Source organism: Carcharodon carcharias (assembly GCF_017639515.1).
Source record: "Carcharodon carcharias isolate sCarCar2 chromosome 24 unlocalized genomic scaffold, sCarCar2.pri SUPER_24_unloc_1, whole genome shotgun sequence".
In the NCBI taxonomy this organism is placed as follows: domain Eukaryota; kingdom Metazoa; phylum Chordata; class Chondrichthyes; order Lamniformes; family Lamnidae; genus Carcharodon; species Carcharodon carcharias.
In genome coordinates this window covers 147,501-173,778 of record NW_024470584.1, presented here as the reverse complement: position 1 = coordinate 173,778, position 26,278 = coordinate 147,501, and the positions used below count along the sequence as shown (strand labels likewise).

Sequence of the window (26,278 nt, the reverse complement as noted above, 5' to 3'; positions counted from 1 at the left end):
GTTTGGCGAGGTTGGATTGTATTTTCATGCAAGGAGTCTGATGAATAAGGCAGAGGAGTGGAGGGCACAAATTAACACACGGAACTACGATGTCGTTGCTGTCACAGAGACATGGTTGAGGGAGGGGCAGGATTGGCAGCTCAATATTCCAGGATATAGGGTCTTCAGGCGAGGACAGGGAAGGAGGTAAAAGAGGAGGGGGTATCGCAATATTGATCGAGGAATCAATTGGAGCAGTGAGGAGGGATGACATCTCAGAAGGCTCCTCAAATGAAGTCAGACGGGTAGAACTGAAAAACATAAAAGGAGCAATCACATTGCTGGGAGTGTACTATAGGCCCCCAAACAGAGAGAAATAGAAGAGCAGATAGGTAGGCAAATTTCAGAGAAGTGTAAAAATAATGGGGTAGCAATAGTGGGGGATTTCAACTTCCCCAACATTAACTGGGTTAGTCATAGTGTGATAGGTTTAGAGGGAGCGGGATTCTTAAAGTGCATCCAGGAGAGCTTTTTAAGCCAGTACGTAGAAGGTCCCACAAGAAAGGGTTGGGGGGTGGGTCCTGGATTTAACTTTAGGGAATGAAGTTGGGCAAGCGGTAGAGGTATTAGTAGGGGAGCCTTTTGCAGATAGCGATCATAACTCTGTTAGATTCAAGGTTATTATGGAAAAGGACAAGGATGGGCCAGAAATCAGAGGTCTGAATTGGGGGAAGGCCGATTTTAATAAGATCAGATATGATTTGGCCAGAGTGGATTGGGAGCAGCTACTTTTAGGTCCATCTGCATCAGAGCAGTGGGACTCATTCAAGGAGGAAATAGGGAGAGTACAGGGCCAACATATTCCAGTAAAGACAAAGAGCGGGACCAACAAATCCAGGGAACCCTGGATGTTGAGGGATATACAAGATTGGATAAAGATAAAAAGGGAGGATTATGCCAGATATCGAGGGCTCAAAACAGCAGAAGCCCTAGAGGAGTATAGAATGTGTAGGGGGGAATGTAAAAAGGAGATTAGGAGAGCAAAAAGGAGGCATGAAAAAACATTGGCAGGTAAAATGAAGGAAAACCCAAAGTTATTTTACAAGTACATTAAGAGTAAGAGGATAACTAGGGAAAGAGTAGGGCCCATTAAGGACCATAGTGGTAATTGGTGTGTGGAGCCGGAAGACATGGGTAGGGTTCCAAATGAATACTTTGTGTCGGTGTTCACAAGTGAGAGGGACGATGTGGGTATGGAAATCAGGCTGAAGGACTGTGATATAATTAAAGAAATTAGCCTAGAAAGGGAGGAGGTTCTAAGTGCTCTGGCAGGCTTAAAAGTAGGTAAATCTCCAGACCCGGATGAAATGTATCCCAGGCTGTTGAGTGAGGCAAGGGAGGAGATAGCAGGGGCGCTGGTAATAATTTTCAATACCTCTCTGGCCACAGGAGAGGTGCCAGAGGACTGGGGGACAGCCAATGTGGTACCGTTATTCAAGAAGGGAGGAAGGGATAAACCAGGGAACTACAGGCCAGTCAGTCTAACCTCAGTAATGGGGAAACTATTGGAAGCAATTCTGAGGGACAGAATTAATCTACACTTGGAGAGGCAGGGATTCGTCAAGGACAGTCAGCATGGTTTTGTTAAGGGGAGGTCATGTCTGACCAATTTGATTGAATTTTTCGAAGAGGTTACCAGGTGTCTAGATGAGGGCAATGCATTTGACATAGTCTACTTGGACTTCAGCAAGGCTTTTGATAAGGTCCCACATGGGAGACTGATAACGAAAGTAAGAGCCCATGGGATCCAAGGCAATTTGGCAACTTGGATCCAGAATTGTCTGAGTGGCAGGAAGCAGAGGGTGATGGTCGAGGGATGTTTTGGTGACTGGATGTCTATGTCCATTGAGATTCCACAGGGATCAGTGTTGGGTCCCTTGCTGTTTGTGGTATATATAAACGAATTAGACTTGAATGTAGGAGGGTTGGTCAGTAAGTTTGCTGATGACACGAAAATTGGTGGGGTGGTAAATAGTGAGGAGGAGAACCTTAGATTACAGGGGGTATAGACGGGCTGGTCAGATGGGCTGATAAGTGGCAAATGGAATTTAATCCGGATAAGTGTGAGGTGATGCACTTGGGCAGGACAAACAAGGCACAGGAATACACGATGAATGGTAGGACCCTGGGAAGTACCGAGGATCAGAGGGGCCTTGGTGTACATGTCCATTGATCCCTTAAGGTAGCGGGACAGGTAGATAAGGTGGTTAAGAAGGCACATGGGATACTTGCCTTTATTAGCTGAGACATAGAATATAAGAGCAGGGAGGTTATGCTGGAACTGTATAAAATGCTGGTTAAGCCACAGCTAGAGTATTGCGTGCAGTTCTGGAATCCACATTATAGGAAGGATGTGATTGGACCAGAGAGAGAGCAGAGGAGATTTACCAGGATGTTGCCTGGGCTGGAGAGTTTTAGTTATAAGGAGAGATTGGATAGACTGGGGTTATTTTCCCTGGAGCAGAGGAGATTGAAGGGGGGTTGGGGGGTGGGGGGGGTGCATGATTGAGGTGAATAAAATTGAGGGGCATAGATAGGGTAGACTGGAAGGAATTTTTCCCCTTGGTTGAGGGATCAATAACCTTGGGGGGCATAGATTTAAGGCAGGGGGCAGGAGGTTTAGAGGGGAAGTGGGGAAGGATTTGTTTCACCCAGAGGGTGGTGGGAATCTGGAACTCACTGCCTGAAAGGGTGGGAGAGGCAGAAACCCTCATAACATTTAAGAAGCATTTGGATGTGCGCTTGCGATGCCCATGGTATACAGGGCTACGGGCCGAGTGCTGGAAAATGGGATGAGAGTAGTTAGGCACTTGTTTGACTGGCGCAGACTCGATGGGCCGAAGGGCCTTTTCCTGTGCTGTAGACCCTCTGTGACTCTCGAAGAGGCGGAGAAGGTTGGGTCTACGTCCTCTGGAGTTCAGGAGAACGAGAGGTGATCACACTGAGACGGATAAAACCCTCCGAGGGTCTGAGAAGCCGGGAGGCTGATTCCGGGGAATCTCGGACCGAGGGAGTCACAGACTCCTGGGGAAGAAAGTTGTGGGGTGGGGGGGGGGGGTGGGGTGGTGCGTTTTGGACTGAGACGAGGAGGAATTTCTTCCGGGGGGGGGTGGGGTTGGTGGTGTAATGTACCTCTGGAACTCCCTCCCCCAGGGATCCGAGGGCGCTCGGTCAGAGAGGGGGTTGAAGATGGAGGATGAGAGAGAGAGAGAGAGAGAGAGAGCACTCGGGGAATGGAGGGATGGAGGGGTGGGTGGTTGGGAGTGGGTGAGATGGTCAGGCGGGAAAGTGAATCCTCGCTAGTGGACCAGCCACGAGCCCGGCGAGTGGCGGACAGGATTCGAGGGGCCGAATGGCCTCCTCCCGTTCCTGCGTGCCCCTTTCCCACGCGCCCCCCCAGACTTCCCAGCAGCCTCCTTGCCATCGCCCCATCAGCCCTCTCTCCTCTCTCTCCCTCAGGGACGTCATGTTGAGGTTGAAGGTGAAGGAGCGGGTCGCTGGCGTTGCCGTGGTGATACCGACCAGGCCCGAGACGAGCCAGTTCTCGCCGCATCAGAAGTGCCCCAACGCCGGCTACGGTGAGTCTGATCAGCGCGCCTCGTCCTGAACCCCTTCACCGTTTCCACTGTTCCCACATCACCGCCCCCCCCCCCCCAAGGCGTTTACTCCTGAATTCCCGCCTGCGTTTATCGGTGACTGTCTTATCTTCACGGGCACTAGTTCTGGAAACACTGCTCCAAGTGTGGTCTAACCGAGGGATACAGAGACCAGAACTGTGCACAGTGCTCCGAGTGTGGTCTAACCGAGGGATACGGAGACCAGAACTGTGCACAGTGCTCCGAGTGTGGTCTAACCGAGGGATACGGAGACCAGAACTGTGCACAGTGCTCCGAGTGTGGTCTAACCGAGGGATACGGAGACCAGAACTGTGCACAGTGCTCCGAGTGTGGTCTAACCGAGGGATACGGAGACCAGAACTGTGCACAGTGCTCCGAGTGTGGTCTAACCGAGGGATACGGAGACCAGAACTGTGCACAGTGATCCAAGTGTGGTCTGACCGATGGGATACGGAGACCAGAACTGTGCACAGTGATCCAAGTGTGGTCTGACCGATGGGATACGGAGACCAGAACTGTGCACAGTGATCCAAGTGTGGTCTGACCGATGGGATACGGAGACCAGAACTGTGCACAGTGCTCCAAGTGTGGTCTGACCGATGGGATACGGAGACCAGAACTGTGCACAGTGCTCCGAGTGTGGTCTAACCGAGGGATAGGGAGACCAGAACTGTGCACAGTGCTCCGAGTGTGGTCTAACCGAGGGATAGGGAGACCAGAACTGTGCACAGTGTTCCAAGTGTGGTCTAACCGAGGGATACGGAGACCAGAACTGTGCACAGTGCTCCAAGTGTGGTCTGACCAAGGGATACGGAGACCAGAACTGTGCACAGTGCTCCAAGTGTGGTGTAACCGAGGAATACGGAGACCAGAACTGTGCACAGTGATCCAAGTGTGGTCTGACCAAGGGATACGGAGACCAGAACTGTGCACAGTGATCCAAGTGTGGTCTAACCAAGGGATACGGAGACCAGAACTGTGCACAGTGCTCCAAGTGTGGTCTAACCGAGGGATAGGGAGACCAGAACTGTGCACAGTGCTCCCAGTGTGGTCTGACCGATGGGATACGGAGACCAGAACTGTGCACAGTGCTCCAAGTGTGGTCTAACCGATGGGATACGGAGACCAGAACTGTGCACAGTGCTCCAAGTGTGGTCTAACCGAGGGATACGGAGACCAGAACTGTGCACAGTGCTCCAAGTGTGGTCTAACTGAGGGATATGAATGTCAGAATTCAGGCAGCTGAAGGCACGGCCGCCAATGGTGGAGCGATGGGAATCAGGGGATGCTCAAGAGGCCGGAATTGGAGGAGCGCAGAGAGCTCAGAGGGTCGTAGGGGCTGGAGGAGGTTTCAGAGATAGCGAGAGTTGTAGGGGCTGGAGGAGGTTACAGAGATAGGGAGGGTTGTAGGGGCTGGAGGAGGTTACAGAGATAGGGAGGGTTGTAGGGGCTGGAGGAGGTTACAGAGATAGGGAGGGTTGTAGGGGCTGGAGGAGGTTACAGAGATAGGGAGGGTTGTAGGGGCTGGAGGAGGTTACAGAGATAGGGAGGGTTGTATGGGCTGGAGGAGGTTACAGAGATAGGGAGGTTTGTAGCTGCTGGAGGAGGTTACAGAGATAGGGATGGTTGTAGGGGCTGGAGGAGGTTACAGAGATAGGGAGGGGTGTAGGGGCTGGAGGAGGTTACAGAGATAGGGAGGGTTGTAGGGGCTGGAGGAGGTTACAGAGATAGGGAGGGTTGTAGGGGCTGGAGGAGGTTACAGAGATAGGGAGGGGTGTAGGGACTGGAGGAGGTTACAGAGATAGGGAGGGTTGTAGGGGCTGGAGGAGGTTACAGAGATAGGGAGGGTTGGAGGGACTGGAGGAGGTTACAGAGATAGGGAGACGCGTTGAGGATGCTGGGAGAGATTTGAACACAAGGATGAGAATTTGGAAATCGAGGTGCTGCTCGGTCAGGAGCCAGTGTGCACAGGGGGAGGGAGGTTAGGGTTAGGGTTGTCAGGGGGGGGGCGAGGTGTGAACGGGAACTCGGTGTGAATCCGGGAAGCAGACCTTTGGTTCCAATCCCTCTGACTTGGGAAGGGATGAGTGTGGGAGGAATTTGAGGCGATTTTGAATCGTTGTAAACTTTGTTACACCCCACCCCACCCCCTCCTCTCTGGCCCTCTCTCCTGTGCCTTGGCCCTGACTCCCCCTTTCCCACTCCAGGAGTTTACTCTCAGGATTACGGCCCAGAGTATGTGAACTGCAACCGGACCCTGTGGAACCCGCACGGCAATGGACTGTCCTATGAAGACTTCCCCTTTCCAATTTTCATGCTGCGGGACCAGAATGAGACCCAGATCATCCGCCAGGTGAGGCATCGCAGGGTCCTCGAATCACCTTCTCTTTGCCTGTGTTGGGCTGAATGACCTCCTCCTTGTTCCTGTGTAACAGGCTCGAGGGTGAGGAGGGGAGGGGCTGAATGGCCTCCTCCTTGTTTCTGTGTAACAGGGTCGAGGGTGAGGAGGGGAGGGGCTGAATGGCCTCCTCCTTGTTTCTGTGTAACAGGGTCGAGGGTGAGGAGGGGAGGGGCTGAATGGCCTCCTTGTTCCTGTGTAACAGGCTCGAGGGAGGGGAGGGGCTGAATGGCCTCCTCCTTGTTCCTGTGTAACACGGCTCGAGGGTGGGGAGGGGAAGGGCTGAATGGCCTCCTCCTTGTTCCTGTGTAACAGGCTCGAGGGTGGGGAGTGGAAGGGCTAATTGGCCTCCTCCTTGTTGCTGTGTAACAGTGTCGAGAGGGGCTGAATGGCCTCCTCCTGTTCCTGTGTAACAGGCTCGAGAGGGGCTGAATGGCCTCCTCCTGTTCCTGTGTATCAGGGTCGAGAGGGGCTGAATGGCCTCCTCCTGTTCCTGTGTAACAGGATCAAGAGGGGCTGAATGGCCTCCTCCTGTTCTTGTGTAACAGGATCGAGAGGGGCTGAATGGCCTCCTCCTGTTCTTGTGTAACAGGATCGAGAGGGGCTGAACGGCCTCCTCCTGTTCCTGTGTAACAGAATCGAGAGGGGCTGAACGGCCTCCTCCTGTTCCTGTGTATCAGGGTCGAGAGGGGCTGAACGGCCTCCTTCTGTTCCTGTGTAACAGTGTCGAGAGGGGCTGAATAACCTTCTGCGCGGAGGCTGTCTTGTAGGGTGTTTAACGAAGGGGTCTGGGAGAGGGGTTTCATCGAGAAGGGGGCTGGATGGGAGGGTCCCAGAGGGCGTCCAGTGGAAGAATGGTGCGCGGGGGGGGGGGTGCTGGTTTTATCGAGGGGGTCCCAGAGGTGGATTAATCGAGGCGTCTGCTCTCTCCGCAGTGTTTCCTCGATCACAATGCACAGGTGAATGGGACAGCTCCAGAGTATCCGCTCTGTGCCATGCAGCTGTCTTCTCACATGCATGCAGTCAGGGACACTGTCACCTGTATGAGACGAAATACTGCACAAGTCACACTCACGCTCAACCCCGGTGAGTACCCGCGCCCCAGAGAGTCCCTGTCCCTGTCCCTCCCTCCCCCCCGTCTCCCTCCCTCCCTCCCCCACCGTCTCCCTCCCTCCCCCACCGTCTCCCTCCCTCCCCCCCCGTCTCCCTCCCTCTACCCCACCGTCTCCCTCCCTCTACCCCACCGTCTCCCTCCCTCTACCCCACCGTCTCCCTCCCTCTACCCCACCGTCTCCCTCCCTCTACCCCCCCGTCTCCCTCCCTCTACCCCCCCGTCTCCCTCCCTCTACCCCCCCGTCTCCCTCCCTCCCTCCCCCACCGTCTCCCTCCCTCCCCCACCGTCTCCCTCCCTCCCTCCCCCCGTCTCCCTCCCTCCCCGTCTCCCTCCCTCCCCCACCGTCTCCCTCCCTCCCCCACCGTCTCCCTCCCTCTACCCCCCCCGTCTCCCTCCCTCCCCCACCGTCTCCCTCCCTCCCTCCCCCCGTCTCCCTCCCCCCCGTCTCCCTCCCTCCCCGTCTCCCTCCCTCCCCGTCTCCCTCCCTCCCCGTCTCCCTCCCTCCCCGTCTCCCTCCCTCCCCGTCTCCCTCCCTCCCTCCCCCCGTCTCCCTCCCTCCCCCACCGTCTCCCTCCCTCCCCCACCGTCTCCCTCCCTCCCCCACCGTCTCCCTCCCTCCCCCACCGTCTCCCTCCCTCCCCCACCGTCTCCCTCCCTCCCCCACCGTCTCCCTCCCTCCCCCCGTCTCCCTCCCTCCCTCTGTCTCCCTCCCTCCCCCCCCGTCTCCCTCCCTCCCCCACCGTCTCCCTCCCTCCCTCCCCCCGTCTCCCTCCCTCCCTCCCCCACCGTCTCCCTCCCTCCCCCACCGTCTCCCTCCCTCCCCCACCGTCTCCCTCCCTCCCCCACCGTCTCCCTCCCTCCCCCACCGTCTCCCTCCCTCCCCCACCGTCTCCCTCCCTCCCCCACCGTCTCCCTCCCTCCCCTGTCCCCGTCCCCCCTGCCCCCTTCCCTCCCTCCCTCCCCCACCGTCTCCCTCCCTCCCTCCCCCACCGTCTCCCTCCCTCCCCCACCGTCTCCCTCCCTCCCCCCCGTCTCCCTCCCTCCCCCCCCGTCTCCCTCCCTCCCCCACCGTCTCCCTCCCTCCCTCCCCACCGTCTCCCTCCTCCCCCACCGTCTCCCTCCCTCCCCCACCGTCTCCCTCCCTCCCCCACCGTCTCCCTCCCTCCCCCACCGTCTCCCTCCCTCCCCCACCGTCTCCCTCCCTCCCCCACCGTCTCCCTCCCTCCCACCGTCTCCCTCCCTCCCACCGTCTCCCTCCCTCCCTCCCCCACCGTCTCCCTCCCTCCCTCCCCCACCGTCTCCCTCCCTCCCCCACCGTCTCCCTCCCTCCCCCACCGTCTCCCTCCCTCCCCCACCGTCTCCCTCCCTCCCTCCCCGTCTCCCTCCCTCTACCCCCCCGTCTCCCTCCCTCTACCCCCCCGTCTCCCTCCCTCTACCCCCCCGTCTCCCTCCCTCTACCCCCCCGTCTCCCTCCCTCTACCCCCCCGTCTCCCTCCCTCTACCCCCCCGTCTCCCTCCCTCTACCCCCCCGTCTCCCTCCCTCTACCCCCCCGTCTCCCTCCCTCCCTCCCCCACCGTCTCCCTCCCTCCCCCACCGTCTCCCTCCCTCCCCCACCGTCTCCCTCCCTCCCCCACCGTCTCCCTCCCTCCCTCCCCCCCCGTCTCCCTCCCTCTACCCCCCCGTCTCCCTCCCTCCCCCACCGTCTCCCTCCCTCCCCCACCGTCTCCCTCCCTCCCTCCCCCACCGTCTCCCTCCCTCCCTCCCCCACCGTCTCCCTCCCTCCCTCCCCCACCGTCTCCCTCCCTCCCCCACCGTCTCCCTCCCTCCCCCACCGTCTCCCTCCCTCCCTCCCCCACCGTCTCCCTCCCTCCCTCCCCCACCGTCTCCCTCCCTCCCCCTGCCTCTCTGCTTCGCCCCTCCCCCTGCCTGGCCCCCCTCTCGGTTGCTCGCTCACTCTCTCTCTCTCTCTCTCTCTCTCTCTCTCTCTCTCTCTCTCTCTCTCACCCTGTCCCTCTCCTCTCGTTCCAGAGATGGTCTGTGACCCGCTTGGTGATTTCAACGTCTGGGCTGTAACGCGGCCGATCAACAAGTCGGACAAGGCCGGTCCTGAGGCTCGCTTTGTGCTGGCAGCCACCAGGGTGAGTGACCCAGCGGGAGCGGCTGGGGCCCAGGGAACGTCTCTGCTTATTATCCGTCCGTGGGGTGTGGGTAATCCTGGCCGGGGCCAGCACTTATTGCCCATCCCTGATTGCCCTTGCTCGGAGGGGTATTTAAGAGTCGACCACGTTGTCTGGAGTGACATGTGGGGCCAGACCAGGGTAAAGACGGCCGATTCCCCTCCCTAAAGGGGATTAGTGACCCTTTGGCTTTTTACAACAACCGAGAACGGTTTCCATGGTCACCATTTTAATTCCAGGTTCCTACTGAATTTAAATCCCACCCTCTGCCGGGGTGGGAAGCGAACCAAGGTCCCCAGAGCGTTACCCTGGGTCTCTGGATTACCAGCTACGCCGTCTCTGGGAGGGGTTCGAGAGTGGGAGGGGTTCGGCATTAGCAGCGGGGGTGAACTTTTGAACTCTTGTCCTCTCGAGCTAATTAACACTTCTCCCTCCTCCGTCTCCCTCTCTTTTCCCCCCCCAACCTCTCTTTCCCCCCCCCACCCCCTCTCTCCCTCCAGCTGGACGCTCGCTCCTTCTTCTGGGGACTGGCGCCGGGGGCAGACAGCGCTGTCTCTGGATTCATCGCTCTGCTGGCTGCCGCTGAGGCCCTCGCTCGCATTGAAGGCGTCACAACACTGCAGAAAAACATCATGTTTGTCTTCTTTCAGGGGGTAAAGACCTGGTTAGACACAGAGTAAATCTCCCTCTACGTTGTCCCCATCAAACACTCCCAGGACAGGTACAGCACAGGGTTAGATACAGAGTAAATCTCCCACTACACTGTCCCCATCAAACACTCCCAGGACAGGTACAGCACAGGGTTAGATACAGAGTAAATCTCCCTCTACATTGTCCCCATCAAACACTCCCAGGACAGGTACAGCACAGGGTTAGATACAGAGTAAATCTCCCTCTACATTGTCCCCATCAAACACTCCCAGGACAGGTACAGCACGGGGTTAGATACAGAGTAAATCTCCCTCTACACTGTCCCCATCAAACACTCCCAGGACAGGTACAGCACGGGGTTAGATACAGAGTAAAGTTCCCTCTACACTCTCCCCATCAAACACTCCCAGGACAGGTACAGCACGGGGTTAGATACAGAGTAAAGCTCCCTCTACACTGTCCCCATCAAACACTCCCAGGACAGGGACAGCACGGGGTTAGATACAGAGTAAATCTCTCTCTACACTGTCCCCATCAAACACTCCCAGGACAGGTACAGCACGGGGTTAGATACAGAGTAAAGCTCCCTCTACACTGTCCCCATCAAACACTCCCAGGACAGGTACAGCATGGGGTTAGATACAGAGTAAAGCTTCCTCGACACTGTCCCCATCAAACACTCCCAGGACAGGTACAGCACGGGGTTAGATACAGAGTAAATCTCCCTCGACACTGTCCCCATCAAACAGTCCCAGCGATTTTGCTCTGAGACGTGAGGTTTAATGAAAACTGTTCTCTCCTCTGCCAGGAAAGCTTTGATTACATTGGCAGTTCCAGGATGGTGTATGACATGAGCAAAGGGAACTTTCCCATTCGGCTGAAGAATATTGACTCTTTTGTGGAGCTTAACCAGGTATGTGGATCGAGGGCTGTGTGTGTGTGTGTGTGTGTGTGTCTGTGTTTAAACTGGGTGGGATATTAAAGGGTGTGGGGAATGAGGGGGAGAGTGGGATTAGACTGGGTGGGATATTAAAGGGTGCGGGGAGTGAGGGGGAGAGTGGGATTAGACTGGGTGGGATATTAAAGGGTGCGGGGATTGAGGGGGAGAGTGGGATTAGACTGGGTGGGATATTAAAGGGTGCGGGGAGTGAGGGGGAGAGTGGGATTAGACTGGGTGGGATATTAAAGGGTGCGGGGAGTGAGGGGGAGAGTGGGATTAGACTGGGTGGGATATTAAAGGGTGTGGGGAGTGAGGGGGAGAGTGGGATTAGACTGGGTGGGATATTAAAGGGTGCGGGGAATGAGGGGGAGAGTGGGATTAGACTGGGTGGGATATTAAAGGGTGCGGGATGTGACGGGGAGAGTGGGATTAGACTGGGTGGGATATTAAAGGGTGCGGGGAGTGAGGGGGAGAGTGGGATTAGACTGGGTGGGATATTAAAGGGTGTGGGGAGTGAGGGGGAGAGTGGGATTAGACTGGGTGGGATATTAAAGGGTGTGGGGATTGAGGGGGAGAGTGGGATTAGACTGGGTGGGATATTAAAGGGTGTGGGGAGTGAGGGGGAGAGTGGGATTAGACTGGGTGGGATATTAAAGGGTGTGGGGAGTGAGGGGGAGAGTGGGATTAGACTGTGTGGGATATTAAAGGGTGCGGGGAGTGAGGGGGAGAGTGGGATTAGACTGGGTGGGATATTAAAGGGTGCAGGGAGTGAGGGGGAGAGTGGGATTAGACTGGGTGGGATATTAAAGGGTGCGGGGAGTGAGGGGGAGAGTGGGATTAGACTGTGTGGGATATTAAAGGGTGCGGGGAGTGAGGGGGAGAGTGGGATTAGACTGGGTGGGATATTAAAGGGTGTGGGGAGTGAGGGGGAGAGTGGGATTAGACTGGGTGGGATATTAAAGGGTGTGGGGATTGAGGGGGAGAGTGGGATTAGACTGTGTGGGATATTAAAGGGTGCGGGGAGTGAGGGGGAGAGTGGGATTAGACTGGGTGGGATATTAAAGGGTGTGGGGAGTGACGGGGAGAGTGGGATTAGACTGGGTGGGATATTACAGGGTGCGGGGAGTGAGGGGGGGAGAGTGGGATTAGACTGGGTGGGATATTAAAGGGTGCGGGGAGTGACGGGGAGAGTGGGATTAGACTGGGTGGGATATTAAAGGGTGCGGGGAATGAGGGGGAGAGTGGGATTAGACTGGGTGGGATATTAAAGGGTGCGGGGAGTGAGGGGGGGAGTGGGATTAGACTGGGTGGGATATTAAAGGGTGCGGGGAGTGTGGGGGAGAGTGGGATTAGACTGTGTGGGATATTAAAGGGTGCGGGGAGTGAGGGGGGAGAGTGGGATTAGACTGGGTGGGATATTAAAGGGTGCGGGGAGTGTGGGGGAGAGTGGGATTAGACTGGGTGGGATATTAAAGGGTGCAGTGAGTGAGGGGGAGAGTGGGATTAGACTGGGTAGGATATTAAAGGGTGTGGGGAGTGAGGGGGGAGAGTGGGATTAGACTGGGTGGGATATTAAAGGGTGCTGGGGAGTGAGGGGGAGAGTGGGATTAGACTGGGTGGGATATTAAAGGGTGCGGGGAATGAGGGGGAGAGTGGGATTAGACTGGGTGGGATATTAAAGGGTGCGGGGAGTGAGGGGGAGAGTGGGATTAGACTGTGTGGGATATTAAAGGGTGCGGGGAGTGAGGGGGAGAGTGGGATTAGACTGGGTGGGATATTAAAGGGTGTGGGGAGTGACGGGGAGAGTGGGATTAGACTGGGTGGGATATTAAAGGGTGTGGGGAGTGAGAGGGAGAGTGGGATTAGACTGGGTGGGATATTAAAGTGTGCGGGGAGTGAGGGGGAGAGTGGGATTAGACTGGGTGGGATATTAAAGGGTGTGGGGAGTGAGGGGGAGAGTGGGATTAGACTGGGTGGGATATTAAAGGGTACGGGGAGTGAGGGGGAGAGTGGTATTAGACTGGGTGGGATATTAAAGGGTACGGGGAGTGAGGGGGAGAGTGGGATTAGACTGGGTGGGATATTAAAGGGTACGGGGAGTGAGGGGGAGAGTGGGATTAGACTGGGTGGGATATTAAAGGTGGGATATTATTCTATTACAGGTTGGACGAGGTACCTCTCTCTGGGCCCACACTGACCCCATCTCTCGACTGAACTCTACCACTGAACAGAAGGTACCAACTGGCTCGCTTCCCCTCCCTCCCTCTCGCTTCCCCTCGATCACTTCCCCTCCCTCCCTCCCACCCTCTCGCTTCCCCTCGCTCGCTTCCCCTCCCTCCCTCCCTCTCGTTTCCCCTCCCTCCCTCCCTCTCGCTCACTGCCGCTCCCTTCCTCCCTCCCTACTTCCCTCCCTCCTTCCCTCTCGCTTCCCCTCCCTTCGTCCCTCCCTCCCTCCCTCTCGCTGCCCCTTCTTTCCTCCCTCCCTCCTTCCCTCCCTCCCTGCCTCCCTCTCGCTTCCCCTCCCTGCCTCCCTCTCGCTTCCCCTCCCTCGCTCCCTCCCTCTTGCTTCCCCTCCCTCGCTCCCTCCCTTTCGCTTCCCTTCCCTCGCTCCTTCCCTTTCGCTTCCCCTCCCTCGCTTCCCCTTCCTCCTTCCCTCCCTGCCTCCCTCTCGCTTCCCCTCCCTGCCTCCCTCTCGCTTCCGCTCCCTGCCTCCCTCTCTCCTTCCCTCTCACTTCCCCTCCCTCGCTCCCTCCCACTCGCTTCCCCTCCCTCGCTCCCTCCCTCTCACTTCCCCTCCCTCGCTCCCTCCCTCTCACTTCCCCTCCCTCGCTCCCTCCCACTCGCTTCCCCTCCCTCGCTCCCTCCCTCTCGCTTCCCCTCCCTCGCTCCCTCCCTCTCGCTTCCCCTCCTTCCCTCCTTCTCGCTTCCCCTCCCTCGCTCCCTCCCTCTCGCTTCCCCTCCCTCGCTCCCTCCCTCTCGCTTCCCCTCCCTCGCTTCCCCTTCCTCCTTCCCTCCCTCCCTCCCTCTCGCTTCCCCCTCACCCTCCCTCCCTCCCTCCCTCTCGCTTCCCCTCGCTCACTTCCCCTCCCTCCCTCCCTGCCTCTCGCTTCCCCATCACCCTCCCTCTCGCTTCCCCCTCACCCTCCCTCCCTCCCTCCCTCTCGCTTCCCCTCGCTCACTTCCCCTCCCTCCCTCCCTGCCTCTCGCTTCCCCATCACCCTCCCTCCCTGCCTCTCGCTTCCCCTCCCTCTCTCCCTCCCTCTCGCTTCCCCTCCCTCTCTCCCTCCCTCTCGCTTCCCCTCCCTCTCTCCCTCCCTCTTGCTTCCCCTCCCTCGCTCCCTCCCTCTCGCTTCCCCTCCCTCGCTCCCTCCCTCTCGCTTCCCCTCCCTCTCTCCCTCCCTCTCGCTTCCCCTCCCTCGCTCCCTCCCTCTCGCTTCCCCTCCCTCGCTCCCTCCCTCTCGCTTCCCCTCCCTCGCTCCCTCCCTCTCGCTTCCCCTCCCTCGCTCCCTCCCTCTCGCTTCCCCTCCCTCTCTCCCTCCCTCTCGCTTCCCCTCCCTCGCTCCCTCCCTCTCGCTTCCCCTCCCTCTCTCCCTCCCTCTCGCTTCCCCTCCCTCGCTCCCTCCCTCTCGTCTCCCCTCCCTCACTCCCTCCCTCTCGCTTCCCCTCCCTCTCTCCCTCCCTCTCGTCTCCCCTCCCTCGCTCCCTCCCTCTCGCTTCCCCTCCCTCTCTCCCTCCCTCTCGCTTCCCCTCCCTCGCTCCCTCCCTCTCCCGTCCCCTCCCTCGCTCCCTCCCACTCGCTTCCCCTCCCTCGCTCCCTCCCTCTCGCTTCCCCTCCCTCGCTCCCTCCCTCTCGCTTCCCCTCCTTCCCTCCTTCTCGCTTCCCCTCCCTCGCTCCCTCCCTCTCGCTTCCCCTCCCTCGCTCCCTCCCTCTCGCTTCCCCTCCCTCGCTTCCCCTTCCTCCTTCCCTCCCTCCCTCCCTCTCGCTTCCCCCTCACCCTCCCTCCCTCCCTCCCTCTCGCTTCCCCTCGCTCACTTCCCCTCCCTCCCTCCCTGCCTCTCGCTTCCCCATCACCCTCCCTCTCGCTTCCCCCTCACCCTCCCTCCCTCCCTCCCTCTCGCTTCCCCCTCGCTCACTTCCCCTCCCTCCCTCCCTGCCTCTCGCTTCCCCATCACCCTCCCTCCCTGCCTCTCGCTTCCCCTCCCTCTCTCCCTCCCTCTCGCTTCCCCTCCCTCTCTCCCTCCCTCTCGCTTCCCCTCCCTCTCTCCCTCCCTCTTGCTTCCCCTCCCTCGCTCCCTCCCTCTCGCTTCCCCTCCCTCGCTCCCTCCCTCTCGCTTCCCCTCCCTCTCTCCCTCCCTCTCGCTTCCCCTCCCTCGCTCCCTCCCTCTCGCTTCCCCTCCCTCGCTCCCTCCCTCTCGCTTCCCCTCCCTCGCTCCCTCCCTCTCGCTTCCCCTCCCTCGCTCCCTCCCTCTCGCTTCCCCTCCCTCTCTCCCTCCCTCTCGCTTCCCCTCCCTCGCTCCCTCCCTCTCGCTTCCCCTCCCTCTCTCCCTCCCTCTCGCTTCCCCTCCCTCGCTCCCTCCCTCTCGTCTCCCCTCCCTCACTCCCTCCCTCTCGCTTCCCCTCCCTCTCTCCCTCCCTCTCGTCTCCCCTCCCTCGCTCCCTCCCTCTCGCTTCCCCTCCCTCTCTCCCTCCCTCTCGCTTCCCCTCCCTCTCTCCCTCCCTCTCGCTTCCCCTCCCTCGCTCCCTCCCTCTCGCTTCCCCTCCCTCTCTCCCTCCCTCTCGCTTCCCCTCCCTCTCTCCCTCCTTCTCGCTTCCCCTCCCTCTCTCCTTCCCTCTCGCTTCCCCTCCCTCCGAGCCTCCCTCTCGCTCGCTTCCCCTCCCTCTCTCCTTCCCTCTCGCTTGCCCTCCCTCCATGTGTTCCCCCATTCCCTATCCTGACCCAGCCCTTGCGCTCCTCCCCGCTATAACCCACCATCGATCCCCACCCCCTCTCTCACTCTCCCTTTCTCCGTGTCACGTGAGCAGGTCCACAGCCTCCTGGAGTCTCTGTTCAACGCCACCTCGGGGACCAGCGTGACTGTGCAGGAGCCCACACGCAGCCAGCCGCTCCCGCCCTCCTCTTTCCAGAGGTTTCTCCGGGCGGAGGAGATCCCGGGGACCGTGCTGACAGATCACCACGCTGCCTTCACCAACAGGTCTGCACACGACAAACCCTTTCTCTCTTTGTCCCTGTCTCTCACCCTCTATCACCCTGCCCCCCACTTCTTTGGCAGCAGTTGAGATCGGGTGTGCTTTCTTGTCCCCGCTCCATACTGGGTAAAATTGCCACCCTTGTGGTCAGCAGACAGCGGAAAGAGTCTGCGCTTTCTAGCACCTTGCCCCACCACAGGATCAGCGCAAGCCACCTCCCAACAAAGCCAAGTACTTGGTCAAGTACAGTCACTGACGTTATATTGAAAGCTCGGCACCCAATTGACGTGCAGTGAGCTCCCAGGCACAGCAACGTCGTCACCTCGCAGGTAATCCGTCGGTCGTCGTATTCCTTGAGGGTTAAAGGCGCCCTCAGGACAGGGGTGTGAACACTCCTCTTCAACCCCATTGCGCGCTCTCAGCGCCGACCCAACAGCTCAGCGCTCCTGGAGAAGCCTTTTTTTTTATCCAGAGGAGGGGCGAGAATGTGGAATTCCCTCCCACGGCGAGTGGGCGGAGTGAAGGGTCTTGACGTTTCGGAGGGGAGTCGGATAAAGAAATGAGAGAGAGAGAGAGGGGGGGGTGGGGGGGGGGGGATCAAAGTGGTGGAGAGGCGGCTGTTGTGGGGCGGACACTCCGGTTTGACACAGAGGGACATTCGGGAGTTGCCAATCCTATTGGCCCTGTAACCCTGTGTCCTGTCCTGATTCACAGATACTACGAGAGCGCTTACGATATGCAGGAGAACATCGGATTGGAATATCCTGAAGGCCTGACTCCTGAGGAGTCCCTTAACTATGTCACAGACACTGCCAGGGTATGTCTGACATACACCCGAGGCCCCCCCGTCAACATTAACACACTCCCGGAGACCCCCGTCAACATTAACACACTCCCGGAGACCCCCTGTCAATATTAACACGCTCCTGGAGACCCCCTGTCAATATTAACACACTCCCGGAGACCTCCTGTCAATATTAACACACACCCGGAGACCCTCTCTCAATATCAACACACACCCGGGGTTGCCCTGTCAACATTAACACACTCCCGGAGACCCCCTGTCAATATTAACACACTCCCGGAGACCCCCTGTCAATATTAACACTCTCCCGGAGACCCCTGTCAATATTAACACTCTCCCGGAGACCCCTGTAAATATTAACACACTCCCGGAGAGCCCCTGTAAATATTAACACGCTCCCGGAGAGCCCCTGTAAATATTAACACTGTCCCGGAGACCCCTTGTAAATATTAACACGCTCCCGGAGGCCCCCTGTCAATATTAACACACTCCCGGAGACCCCCTGTAAATATTAACACTCTCCCGGAGACCCCCTGTCAATATTAACACACTCCCGGAGACCCCCTGTCAATATTAACACACTCCCGGAGACCCCCTGTCAATATTAACACACACCCGGGGACCCCCTGTAAATATTAACACACTCCCGGAGACCCTCTCTCAATATCAACACACACCCGGGGTCGCCCTGTAAATATTAACACACTCCCGGAGACCCCCTGTCAATATTAACACACTCCCGGAGACCCCCTGTAAATATTAACACACTCCCGGAGACCCTCTCTCAATATCAACACACACCCGGGGTCGCCCTGTAAATATTAACACACTCCCGGAGACCCCCTGTCAATATTAACACACTCCCGGAGACCCTCTCTCAATATCAACACACACCCGGGGTCGCCCTGTAAATATTAACACACACCCAGAGACCCGCTGTCAATGTTAACGCGCTTCCCGCTCATTCAGCAGCGATTTAACCTGCCGTTATTCTCTCTGTCCTTCCCCCCCCCCCGCCCCCTGCAGGCACTCGCAGACGTGGGCACGGCGATGGCCAGGGCCTTGTACCGTCAGGCCGGGGGCAACACCAGTCTGGGGAACATCACAGCCAGCCCGCAGACGGTGAGTGAAGAGAGGTGGCGTCTCTGCAGAAAGGGGTGCGGGAGAGCAGGGTGGGAGGGGAGCAGGGAGCTCTGCTTCGTCTGCTGGCATGCACTGCCATCTCCTCACCTCCGCAAGCCGCAGCCATTTCACAGAGAGGCTGAAGGGCTTCTTTTGACGTCTGGTCAGTGCTGGGAGACTGGGCAGTTCGTTTCGGCACAGTGCGATTCCAGAAACGGCGCTGACACAGCTGCTGCTTGCCTCTCTGAATCTCCCCGACCTTCGCTGAAATAACATGAACTGCGGCATTCCCTGGAGATCTCCCCCACTCTCCCTCTCGAGGCAGGCCGTGCCATCTCCTCCGTTCACCTGGATGCTCGGAAGGTGGACCAATCGAATGTCCCCTCCCTCAGTGCGGCACATCCGCAACCTCGGAGAAGTGAGGGGGGAGAGTGGGATTAGACTGGGTGGGATATTAAAGGGTGCGGGGAGTGAGGGGGAGAGTGGGATTAGACTGGGTGGGATATTAAAGGGTGAAGGGAGTGAGGGGGGGAGAGTGGGATTAGACTGGGTGGGATATTAAAGGGTGCGGGGAGTGAGGGGGAGAGTGGGATTAGACTGGGTGGATATTAAAGGGTGAAGGGAGTGAGGGGGGGAGAGTGGGATTAGACTGGGTGGGATATTAAAGGGTGCGGGGATTGAGGGGGAGAGAGTGGGATTAGACTGGGTGGGATATTAAAGGGTGCGGGGATTGAGGGGGAGAGAGTGGGATTAGACTGGGTGGGATATTGAAGGGTGCGGGGAGTGAGGGGGAGAGTGGGATTAGACTGGGTGGGATATTAAAGGGTGCGGGGAGTGAGGGGGAGAGTGGGATTAGACTGGGTGGGATATTAAAGGGTGCGGAGAGTGAGGGGGAGAGTGTGATTAGACTGGGTGGGATATTGAAGGGTGTGGGGAGTTAGGGGGAGAGTGGGATTAGACTGGGTGGGATATTAAATGGTGCGGGGAGTGAGGGGGGGAGAGTGGGATTAGACTGGGTGGGATATTAAAGGGTGCGGGGAGTGAGGGGGAGAGTGGGATTAGACTGGGTGGGATATTAAAGGGTGCGGGGAGTGAGGGGGAGAGTGGGATTAGATTGGGTGGGATATTAAAGGGTGCGGGGAGTGAGGGGGAGAGTGGGATTAGACTGGGTGGGATATTGAAGTGTGCGGGGAGTGAGGGGGGGAGAGTGGGATTAGACTGGGTGGGATATTACAGGGTGCGGGGAGTGAGGGGGAGAGTGGGATTAGACTGGGTGGGATATTGAAGGGTGCGGGGAGTGAAGGGGAGAGTGGGATTAGACTGGGTGGGATATTAAAGGGTGTGGCTAGTGAGGGGGAGAGTGGGATTAGACTGGGTGGGATATTAAAGGGTGTGGCTAGTGAGGGGGAGAGTGGGATTAGACTGGGTGGAATATTAATGGGCGCGGGGAGTGAGCGAGAGATTGGGATTAGACTGGGTGGGATATTAAAGGGTGCGGGGAGTGAGGGGGAGAGTGGGATTAGACTGGGTGGGATATTAAAGGGTGTGGGGAGTGAGGGGGAGAGTGGGATTAGACTGGGTGGGATATTAAAGGGTGCGGGGAGTGAGGGGAGAGTGGGATTAGACTGGGTGGGATATTAAAGGGTGTGGGGAATGAGGGGGAGAGTGGGATTAGACTGGGTGGGATATTAAAGGGTGCGGGGAGTTAGGGGGAGAGTGGGATTAGACTGGGTGGGATATTGAAGGGTGCGGGGAGTGAGGGGGAGAGTGGGATTAGACTGGGTGGGATATTAAAGGGTGCGGGGAGTGAGGGGGAGAGTGGGATTAGACTGGGTGGGATATTAAAGGGTGCGGGGAGTGAGGGGGGGAGAGTGGGATTAGACTGGGTGGGATATTAAAGGGTGCGTGGAGAGTGGGATTAGACTGGGTGGGATATTAAAGGGTGCGTGGAGAGTGGGATTAGACTGGGTGGGATATTAAAGGATGTGGGGAGTGAGGGGGGGAGAGTGGGATTAGACTGGGTGGGATATTACAGGTTGCGGGGAGTGAGGGCGAGAGTGTGATTAGACTGGGTGGGATATTAAAGGGTGCGGGGAGTGAGGGGGTGAGAGTGGGATTAGACTGGGTGGGATATTGAAGGGTGCAGGGAGTGATGGGGGGAGAGTGGGATTAGACTGGGTGGGATATTGAAGGGTGCGGGGAGTGAAGGGGGGAGAGTGGGATTAGACTGGGTGGGATATTGAAGGGTGCGGTGAGTGAGGGTGAGAGTGGGATTAGACTGGGTGGGATATTAAAGGGTGCGGGGAGTGAGGGGGAGAGTAGGATTAGACTGGGTGGGATATTAAAGGGTGCGGGGAGTGAGGGGGAGAGTGGGATTAGACTGGGTGGGATATTAAAGGGTGCAGGGAGTGATGGGGGGAGTGGGATTAGACTGGGTGGGATATTAAAGGGTGTGGGGAGTGTGGGGGAGAGTGGGATTAGACTGGGTGGGATATTAAAGGGTGTGGGGAGTGACGGGGGAGAGTGGGATTAGACTGGGTGGGATATTAAAGGGTGCGGGGAGTGAGGGCGAGAGTGGGATTAGACTGGGTGGGATATTGAAGGGTGCGGGGAGTGAGGGGGAGAGTGGGATTAGACTGTGTGGGATATTAAAGGGTGCAGGGAGTGAGGGGGAGAGTGGGATTAGACTGGGTGGGTTATTAAAGGGTGCGGGGAGTGAGGGGGAGAGTGGGATTAGACTGGGTGGGATATTGAAGTGTGTGGGGAGTGAGGGGGAGAGTGGGATTAGACTGGGTGGGATATTAAAGGGTGCGGGGAGTGAGGGGGAGAGTGGGATTAGACTGGGTGGGATATTAAAGGGTGCGGGGAGTGAGGGGGAGAGTGGGATTAGACTGGGTGGGATATTGAAGTGTGCGGGGAGTGAGGGGGAGAGTGGGATTAGACTGGGTGGGATATTAAAGGGTGCGGGGAGTGACGGGGGAGAGTGGGATTAGACTGGGTGGGATATTAAAGGGTGTGGGGAGTGACGGGGAGAGTGGGATTAGACTGGGTGGGATATTAAAGGGTGCGGGGATTGAGGGGGAGAGTGGGATTAGACTGGGTGGGATATTAAAGGGTGCGGGGATTGAGGGGGAGAGTGGGATTAGACTGAGTGGGATATTGAAGTGTGCGGGGAGTGAGGGTGGGAGAGTGGGATTAGACTGGGTGGGATATTGAAGTGTGCGGGGAGTGAGGGGGGGAGAGTGGGATTAGACTGGGTGGGATATTAAAGGGTGCGGGGAGTGAGGGGGAGAGTGTGATTAGACTGGGTGGGATATTAAAGGGTGCGGGGAGTGAGGGGGAGAGTGGGATTAGACAGGGTGGGATATTGAAGGGTGTGGGGAGTGACGGGGAGAGTGGGATTAGACTGGGTGGGATATTAAATGGTGCGGGGAGTGAGGGGGAGAGTGGGATTAGACTGGGTGGGATATTAAAGGGTGCGGGAGTGAGGGGGAGAGTGGGATTAGACTGGGTGGGATATTGAAGGGTGCGGGGAGTGAGGGGGAGAGTGGGATTAGACTGGGTGGGATATTAAAGGGTGCGGGGAGTGAGGGGGAGAGTGGGATTAGACTGGGTAGGATATTAAAGGGTGCGGGGAGTGAGGGGGAGAGTGGGATTAGACTGGGTGGGATATTAAAGGGTGTGGGGAGTGACGGGGAGAGTGGGATTAGACTGGGTGGGATATTAAAGGGTGCGGGGATTGAGGGGGAGAGTGGGATTAGACTGGGTGGGATATTGAAGGGTGTGGGGAGTGAGGGGGAGAGTGGGATTAGACTGAGTGGGATATTGAAGTGTGCGGGGAGTGAGGGGGGGTGAGTGGGATTAGACTGGGTGGGATATTAAAAGGTGCGGGGAGTGAGGGGGAGAGTGGGATTAGACTGGGTGGGATATTACAGGGTGCGGGGAGTGACGGGGAGAGTGGGATTAGACTGGGTGGGATATCGAAGGGTGCGGAGAGTGAGGGGGGGAGTGGGATTAGACTGGGTGGGATATTAAAGGGTGTGGGGATTGAGGGGGAGAGTGGGATTAGACTGGGTGGGATATTAAATGGTGCGGGGAGTGAGGGGGAGAGTGGGATTAGACTGGGTGGGATATTAAAGGGTGTGGGGATTGAGGGGGAGAGTGGGATTAGACTGGGTGGGATATTAAAGGGTGTGGGGAGTGAGGGGGAGAGTGTGATTAGACTGGGTGGGATATTAAAGGGTGTGGGGATTGAGGGGGAGAGTGGGATTAGACTGGGTGGGATATTGAAGGGTGCGGGGAGTGAGGGGGAGAGTGGGATTAGACTGGGTGGGATATTAAAGGGTGCGGGGAGTGAGGGGGAGAGTGGGATTAGACTGGGTGGGATATTAAAGGGTGCGGGGAGTGAGGGGGAGAGTGGATTAGACTGGGTGGGATATTAAAGGGTGTGGGGAGTGACGGGGAGAGTGGGATTAGACTGGGTGGGATATTAAAGGGTGCGGGGATTGAGGGGGAGAGTGGGATTAGACTGGGTGGGATATTGAAGGGTGTGGGGAGTGAGGGGGAGAGTGGGATTAGACTGGGTGGGATAATAAGGGTCCGGGGAGTGAGGGGGAGAATGGGATTAGACTGGGTGGGATATTACAGGGTGTGGGGAGTGAGGGGGAGAGTGGGATTAGACTGGGTGGGATATTAAATGGTGCGGGGAGTGAGGGGGAGAGTGGGATTAGACTGGGTGGGATATTAAAGGGTGTGGGGAGTGAGGGGGGGAGAGTGGGATTAGACTGAGTGGGATATTGAAGTGTGCGGGGAGTGAGGGGGGGAGAGTGGGATTAGACTGGGTGGGATATTAAAGGGTGCGGGGAGTGACGGGGAGAGTGGGATTAGACTGGGTGGGATATTAAAGGGTGCGGGGAGTGACGGGGAGAGTGGGATTAGACTGGGTGGGATATTAAAGGGTGCGGGGAGTGAGGGGGAGAGTGGGATTAGACTGGGTGGGATATTAAAGGGTGCGGGGAGTGACGGGGAGAGTGGGATTAGACTGGGTGGGATATTAAAGGGTGCGGGGAGTGAGGGGGAGAGTGGGATTAGACTGGGTGGGATATTAAAGGGTGCGGGGAGTGAGGGGGAGAGTGGGATTAGACTGGGTGGGATATTAAAGGGTGTGGGGATTGAGGGGGAGAGTGGGATTAGACTGGGTGGGATATTAAAGGGTGCGGGGATTGAGGGGGAGAGTGGGATTAGACTGGGTGGGATATTAAATGGTGCGGGGAGTCAGGGGGAGAGTGGGATTAGACTGGGTGGGATATTACAGGGTGCGGGGAGTGAGGGGGAGAGTGGGATTAGACTGGGTGGGATATTAAAGGGTGCGGGGATTGAGGGGGAGAGTGGGATTAGACTGGGTGGGATATTAAAGGGTGCGGGGAGTGACGGGGAGAGTGGGATTAGACTGGGTGGGATATTAAAGGGTGCAGGGAGTGAGGGGGAGAGTGGGATTAGACTGGGTGGGATATTAAAGGGTGTGGGGAGTGAGGGGGAGAGTGGGATTAGACTGGGTGGGATATTAAAGGGTGCGGGGAGTGACGGGGAGAGTGGGATTAGACTGGGTGGGATATTAAAGGGTGCGGGGAGTCAGGGGGAGAGTGGGATTAGACTGGGTGGGATATTACAGGGTGCGGGGAGTGAGGGGGAGAGTGGGATTAGACTGGGTGGGATATTGAAGGGTGCGGGGAGTGAGGGGGAGAGTGGGATTAGACTGGGTGGGATATTAAAGGGTGTGGCTAGTGAGGGGGAGAGTGGGATTAGACTGGGTGGGATATTAAAGGGTGTGGCTAGTGAGGGGGAGAGTGGGATTAGACTGGGTGGAATATTAATGGGCGCGGGGAGTGAGCGAGAGATTGGGATTAGACTGGGTGGGATATTAAAGGGTGCGGGGATTGAGGGGGAGAGTGGGATTAGACTGGGTGGGATATTAAAGGGTGCGGGGATTGAGGGGGAGAGTGGGATTAGACTGGGTGGGATATTAAAGGGTGTGGGGAGTGAGGGGGAGAGAGTGGGATTAGACTGGGTGGGATATTAAAGGGTGCGGGGAGTGAGGGGGAGAGTGGGATTAGACTGGGTGGGATATTAAAGGGTGCGGTGAGTGAGGGGGAGAGTGGGATTAGACTGGGTGGGATATTAAAGGGTGCGGGGAGTGACGGGGAGAGTGGGATTAGACTGGGTGGGATATTAAAGGGTGCGGGGAGTGAGGGGAGAGCGGGATTAGACTGGGTGGGATATTAAAGGGTGCGGGGAGTGAGGGGGAGAGTGGGATTAGACTGGGTGGGATATTAAATGGTGCGGGGAGTGAGGGGGAGAGTGGGATTAGACTGGGTGGGTTATTAAAGGGTGTGGGGATTGAGGGGGAGAGTGGGATTAGACTGGGTGGGATATTAAAGGGTGCGGGGAATGAGGGGGAGAGTGGGATTAGACTGGGTGGGTTATTAAAGGGTGTGGGGATTGAGGGGGAGAGTGGGATTAGACTGGGTGGGATATTAAAGGGTGCGGGGAGTGAAGGGGAGAGTGGGATTAGACTGGGTGGGATATTAAAGGGTGCGGGGAGTGAGGGGGAGAGTGGGATTAGACTGGGTGGGATATTAAAGTGTGCGGGGAGTGAGGGGAAGAGTGGGATTAGACTGGGTGGGATATTAAAGGGTGTGGGGAGTGAGGGGGGGAGAGTGGGATTAGACTGGGTGGGATATTGAAGTGTGCGGGGAGTGAGGGGGAGAGTGGGATTAGACTGGGTGGGATATTACAGGTTGCGGGGAGTGAGGGCGAGAGTGTGATTAGACTGGGTGGGATATTGAAGGGTGTGGGGAGTGAGGGGGAGAGTGGGATTAGACTGGGTGGGATATTAAAGGGTGCGGGGAGTGAGGGGGTGAGAGTGGGATTAGACTGGGTGGGATATTGAAGGGTGCAGGGAGTGATGGGGGGAGAGTGGGATTAGACTGGGTGGGATATTGAAGGGTGCGGGGAGTGAAGGGGGGAGAGTGGGATTAGACTGGGTGGGATATTGAAGGGTGTGGGGAGTGAAGGGGGGAGAGTGGGATTAGACTGGGTGGGATATTAAAGGGTGCAGGGAGTGATGGGGGGAGTGGGATTAGACTGGGTGGGATATTAAAGGGTGTGGGGAGTGACGGGGGAGAGTGGGATTAGACTGGGTGGGATATTAAAGGGTGTGGGGAGTGAGTGGGAGAGTGGGATTAGACTGGGTGGGATATTAAAGGGTGCGGGGAGTGAGGGGGAGAGTGGGATTAGACTGGGTGGGATATTAAAGGGTGTGGGGATTGAGGGGGAGAGTGGGATTAGACTGGGTGGGATATTGAAGGGTGTGGGGAATGAGGGGGAGAGTGGGATTAGACTGGGTGGGATATTGAAGGGTGCGGGGAGTGAGGGGGAGAGTGGGATTAGACTGGGTGGGATATTAAAGCAGGCGGGGAGTGAGGGGGAGAGTGGGATTAGACTGGGTGGATACTAAAGGGTGTGGGGAGTGAGGGGGAGAGTGGGATTAGACTGGGTGGGATATTAAAGCAGGCGGGGAGTGAGGGGGAGAGTGGGATTAGACTGGGTGGGATATTAAAGGGTGTGGGGAGTGACGGGGAGAGTGGGATTAGACTGGGTGGGATATTAAAGGGTGCAGGGAGTGAGGGGGAGAGTGGGATTAGACTGGGTGGGATATTAAAGGGTGCGGGGAGTGAGGGGGAGAGTGGGATTAGACTGGGTGGGATATTAAAGGGTGTGGGGAGTGAGGGGGGGGAGAGTGGGATTAGACTGGGTGGGATATTAAAGGGTGCGGGGAGTGAGGGGGAGAGTGGGATTAGACTGGGTGGGATATTAAAGGGTGCGGGGAGTGAGGGGGAGAGTGGGATTAGACTGGGTGGGATATTACAGGGTGCGGGGAGTGATGGGGAGAGTGGGATTAGACTGGGTGGGATATTGAAGGGTGCGGGGAGTGAAGGGGGGAGAGTGGGATTAGACTGGGTGGGATATTGAAGGGTGCAGGGAGTGAGGGGGAGAGTGGGATTAGACTGGGTGGGATATTACAGGGTGCAGGGAGTGAGGGGGAGAGTGGGATTAGACTGGGTGGGATATTAAAGGGTGTGGAGAGTGAGGGGGAGAGTGGGATTAGACTGGGTCGGATATTAAAGGGTGTGGGGAGTGAGGGGGAGAGTGGGATTAGACTGGGTG

General features: G+C 57.6%; 1 protein-coding gene across 1 annotated transcript in view; it reads left to right on the top strand.

Annotated features, from left to right (window-relative positions):
• The first annotated feature begins 3,502 nt into the window (after nucleotides 1-3,502).
• Nucleotides 3,503-26,278, top strand: part of LOC121273481 (nicastrin-like) — a 30,136-nt gene continuing 7,360 nt past the window's right edge. The window contains exons 1-10 of the mRNA XM_041180649.1: nucleotides 3,503-3,617; nucleotides 5,864-6,009; nucleotides 6,990-7,140; nucleotides 9,198-9,307; nucleotides 9,847-9,999; nucleotides 10,806-10,910; nucleotides 13,100-13,171; nucleotides 15,961-16,130; nucleotides 16,840-16,942; nucleotides 17,957-18,052. Of these exons, the coding sequence (XP_041036583.1) occupies nucleotides 3,506-3,617; nucleotides 5,864-6,009; nucleotides 6,990-7,140; nucleotides 9,198-9,307; nucleotides 9,847-9,999; nucleotides 10,806-10,910; nucleotides 13,100-13,171; nucleotides 15,961-16,130; nucleotides 16,840-16,942; nucleotides 17,957-18,052 (1,218 nt within the window). The 5' untranslated portion in view covers nucleotides 3,503-3,505. The remainder of the gene's footprint in view (nucleotides 3,618-5,863; nucleotides 6,010-6,989; nucleotides 7,141-9,197; nucleotides 9,308-9,846; nucleotides 10,000-10,805; nucleotides 10,911-13,099; nucleotides 13,172-15,960; nucleotides 16,131-16,839; nucleotides 16,943-17,956; nucleotides 18,053-26,278) is intronic.